The 2,759-nt window shown below is 38.4% G+C and overlaps 1 protein-coding gene across 1 annotated transcript in view; it reads left to right on the top strand.

Moving 5' to 3' along the window:
* LOC107098210 (calpain-5-like) overlaps window positions 1-2,759 on the top strand; it is a 69,669-nt gene that overhangs the window by 37,495 nt on the left and 29,415 nt on the right. The window contains exon 3 of the mRNA XM_015395734.1: window positions 366-497. Within this exon, the coding sequence (XP_015251220.1) occupies window positions 366-497 (132 nt within the window). The remainder of the gene's footprint in view (window positions 1-365; window positions 498-2,759) is intronic.

Genomic DNA, 2,759 nt, shown 5'->3' on the forward strand with positions numbered 1-2,759 from the left:
CAACGGTGTGTACTACTCCCTTCAGAGGACAGCACAAACAGGCTCTAACCAGCATAGAAAAAGAAGTGAGGGGCGGCGTTGCACAACTGAGCAAGAAGATTAGAGTCTCTAGTTTGAGAAACAGACGCCTCACAGGTCCCCAACTGGCATCTTCATTAAATAGTTCCCGCAGTAGCCTGTTTGTGCTGTCCTCTGAAGGGAGTATTTATATTTGAATATTTATACACCAGCTTATTGATTTCTTGGATTGTGACACTTTTGACCCTGCATATTAATCAGTCCAGCTTATATTATTTTAAGTTGTTAATAAAATGGATCCAGAAATGTTTTAAGGTTTTTCAAGGTCTGCTGTTGTCTGTGTTCAGGAGCTGTGTGAGGACCCTCACCTGTTTGTAGATGGCATCAGTGCACACGACCTGCATCAGGGACAGTTGGGCAACTGTTGGTTTGTTGCAGCTTGTTCCAGCCTGGCATCCAGAGAGTCTTTGTGGCAAAAAGTAAGTATATCTGCCTGTGGGCTGTACTTTTTTCTTTCTGTGTTTGTGTATAGATATACAATTTTTTTTATGCATCTTAAATGTGTGTTCTTATGTATGCAGATAAAGTCAAATAATAAAGGCAAATAATTTCATTATACAGCATTTTGCAGCCAAGGAGTGTTACAGTTATTTTTCCTTTTGGAATTGTCTCTATTGACAGTTTTTCAGGGTTTCTTAAAACACGGTTCATCCATTTTTGCACTGCTTCACCATTTTTATGTCTTGTTCTTGTGCTTCGCTATAACACACTACTTCATACTACTTTGTTGTGCAACTTAAAAAATTAACAATAAATTTAGACAAAGAGAAGTATCCAAAACATGAGATAAGTTTGGACATATAACCTCAAAGAAACACCATTCAAATTACCAGCTGTTTTCCATCCGTTTAAATTTTAAACCAGCTGTTTTCAAAACAGCTGGTTCACAAACTGTTGTGAAGTCTGTAAAAGCAAACATTTAAAGTTTAAATGTTTGCTTTTACGTACTTCATAACAGTTTGTGTCCTTTTTTAGGTTGCTGGTGGGTTACAAGTATAAGTTTAGTTCTTTGGTAAATTGTTTTTTCAACAAAACACTTTTTTATTTAGAGACATATCTACACCCCTTTAATTGATGTTCCCTCACAAGCAAAACCAGACCTCAGTGAGCTGCCATGTCCAGAAGGAAACATGTAGGAAAAACCAGCCAACAAGTCAAAAAGAAACTCTGAAAGTCAATAATAGAGCAGAAGAATCGACATTTAAAAGAATTATCTGCCAGTTTAGCTGCTTGGATGTAAGGGCCCTGTCACACCTTCCCGATTTACCCAGCGTATACCCCGATGTCTCAGGATCTCCTAAAATGCTGGCATGCGTTGAACTTTCTTTGTATTTTTTTAATTTTGGGGCATATACATAGAGTATTCGCAACGAGTCCAGAACTTATGTCAGACGACAGCCTAACCGCTGCTGGAGGTTTATTCTTGTTAAAAAGGAGTTTTTCCTCTCCACTGTCGCTACAAGCATGCTTAGTGGGGGGGATTGCTTCAAGTCAATGAGTCGATGCAATCAACTGGTTATTCTTAGATAGAAAACTTTGAATCAATTTGACTGGATGATCTGGTGAACTGGAAAGTGCTTTGAGATGACATGTGTTGTGAATTAGCGCTATAGAATTAAACTAAATTGAATTGAACTAATGCATCATGCACGGCAGCGTAATGATGCACAAACATCATTTTGTGGGCATTATTAAGCATTATGAAGCATCAGTTATGCCCCACATATGAGCATGCGCTGGCATATGTTGGGAAATTTTGAGGATGCTCAAAATTTCTCGATGTACTTGACGTATATTGACGTGTACCAGCGTACTTCAGCATGCTCATAATTTATACAAAACGTACCCATAACTTATCCAACGCATGCCAGCGTTTTTGCCAGATTTTCGCTACGCCAGGCATGTGCTGGTCTAAATCGTCAAGGTGTGAGAGGAGCTTAAAGTATATAAAAATTATAGAAGTCTGTTTTTTTTCATTTGTTTACAAACACATTGAGAAAAACTTTTCTAAACACCAACAATACATAGACTCAACACGTTTCAAAAACAAACACTGCTAAAGTGCAGTATTAATTATCCAATGATGAACGTTTATGTCCATTAGTGACCATTATTTGAAGATGCAAAGATCCGAGCATTAATGCGCCTCCCTGGTTTCAGGGTCTCTGAGGACAAACTGGAAGCACTCAGTCTAAATGAGCGTCAGATAAATGTGGTTTTTCATCAGGGTGTAACCTGAAGAGGAGTGTTTACTCTGATCTGACCAGCAGTCAGTGCAAATGGATGTAAGGATTGAGGAGGAACAAAGATGCAAGGTGCAGATGGATGGATGGAAACCCTGCGTAGCTCTGATTTGGATGCAGACACATCAGCATATGTTACCTCTACCACAGGTAACGCCTAATCCTTAAAGGGAAAGTCTGGTTAACAAGGAATAACTAATGGATCATTATTTATACCTAAAATTAATATGTTTGCGGTGATTTAATGAATTTGGCGTTATTCAGTGAAAAAATAAAAACAATTTTCGCTTTGATCACCGAGTCTGGGAGCTAGGGGTGTAAATCACATCCATCATGGCGATTCGATTCAGTATCGATTTCCTGACCCAATGATTCGATTATTTTCGATACTCAAGAATACACCACGATTCGATTCAATTCGATTAATTGGTTAATTTT

The sequence above is a fragment of the Cyprinodon variegatus genome, unplaced genomic scaffold (assembly GCF_000732505.1).
Source record: "Cyprinodon variegatus isolate N-32 unplaced genomic scaffold, C_variegatus-1.0 Scaffold756, whole genome shotgun sequence".
NCBI classification, from domain to species: Eukaryota; Metazoa; Chordata; class Actinopteri; order Cyprinodontiformes; family Cyprinodontidae; genus Cyprinodon; species Cyprinodon variegatus.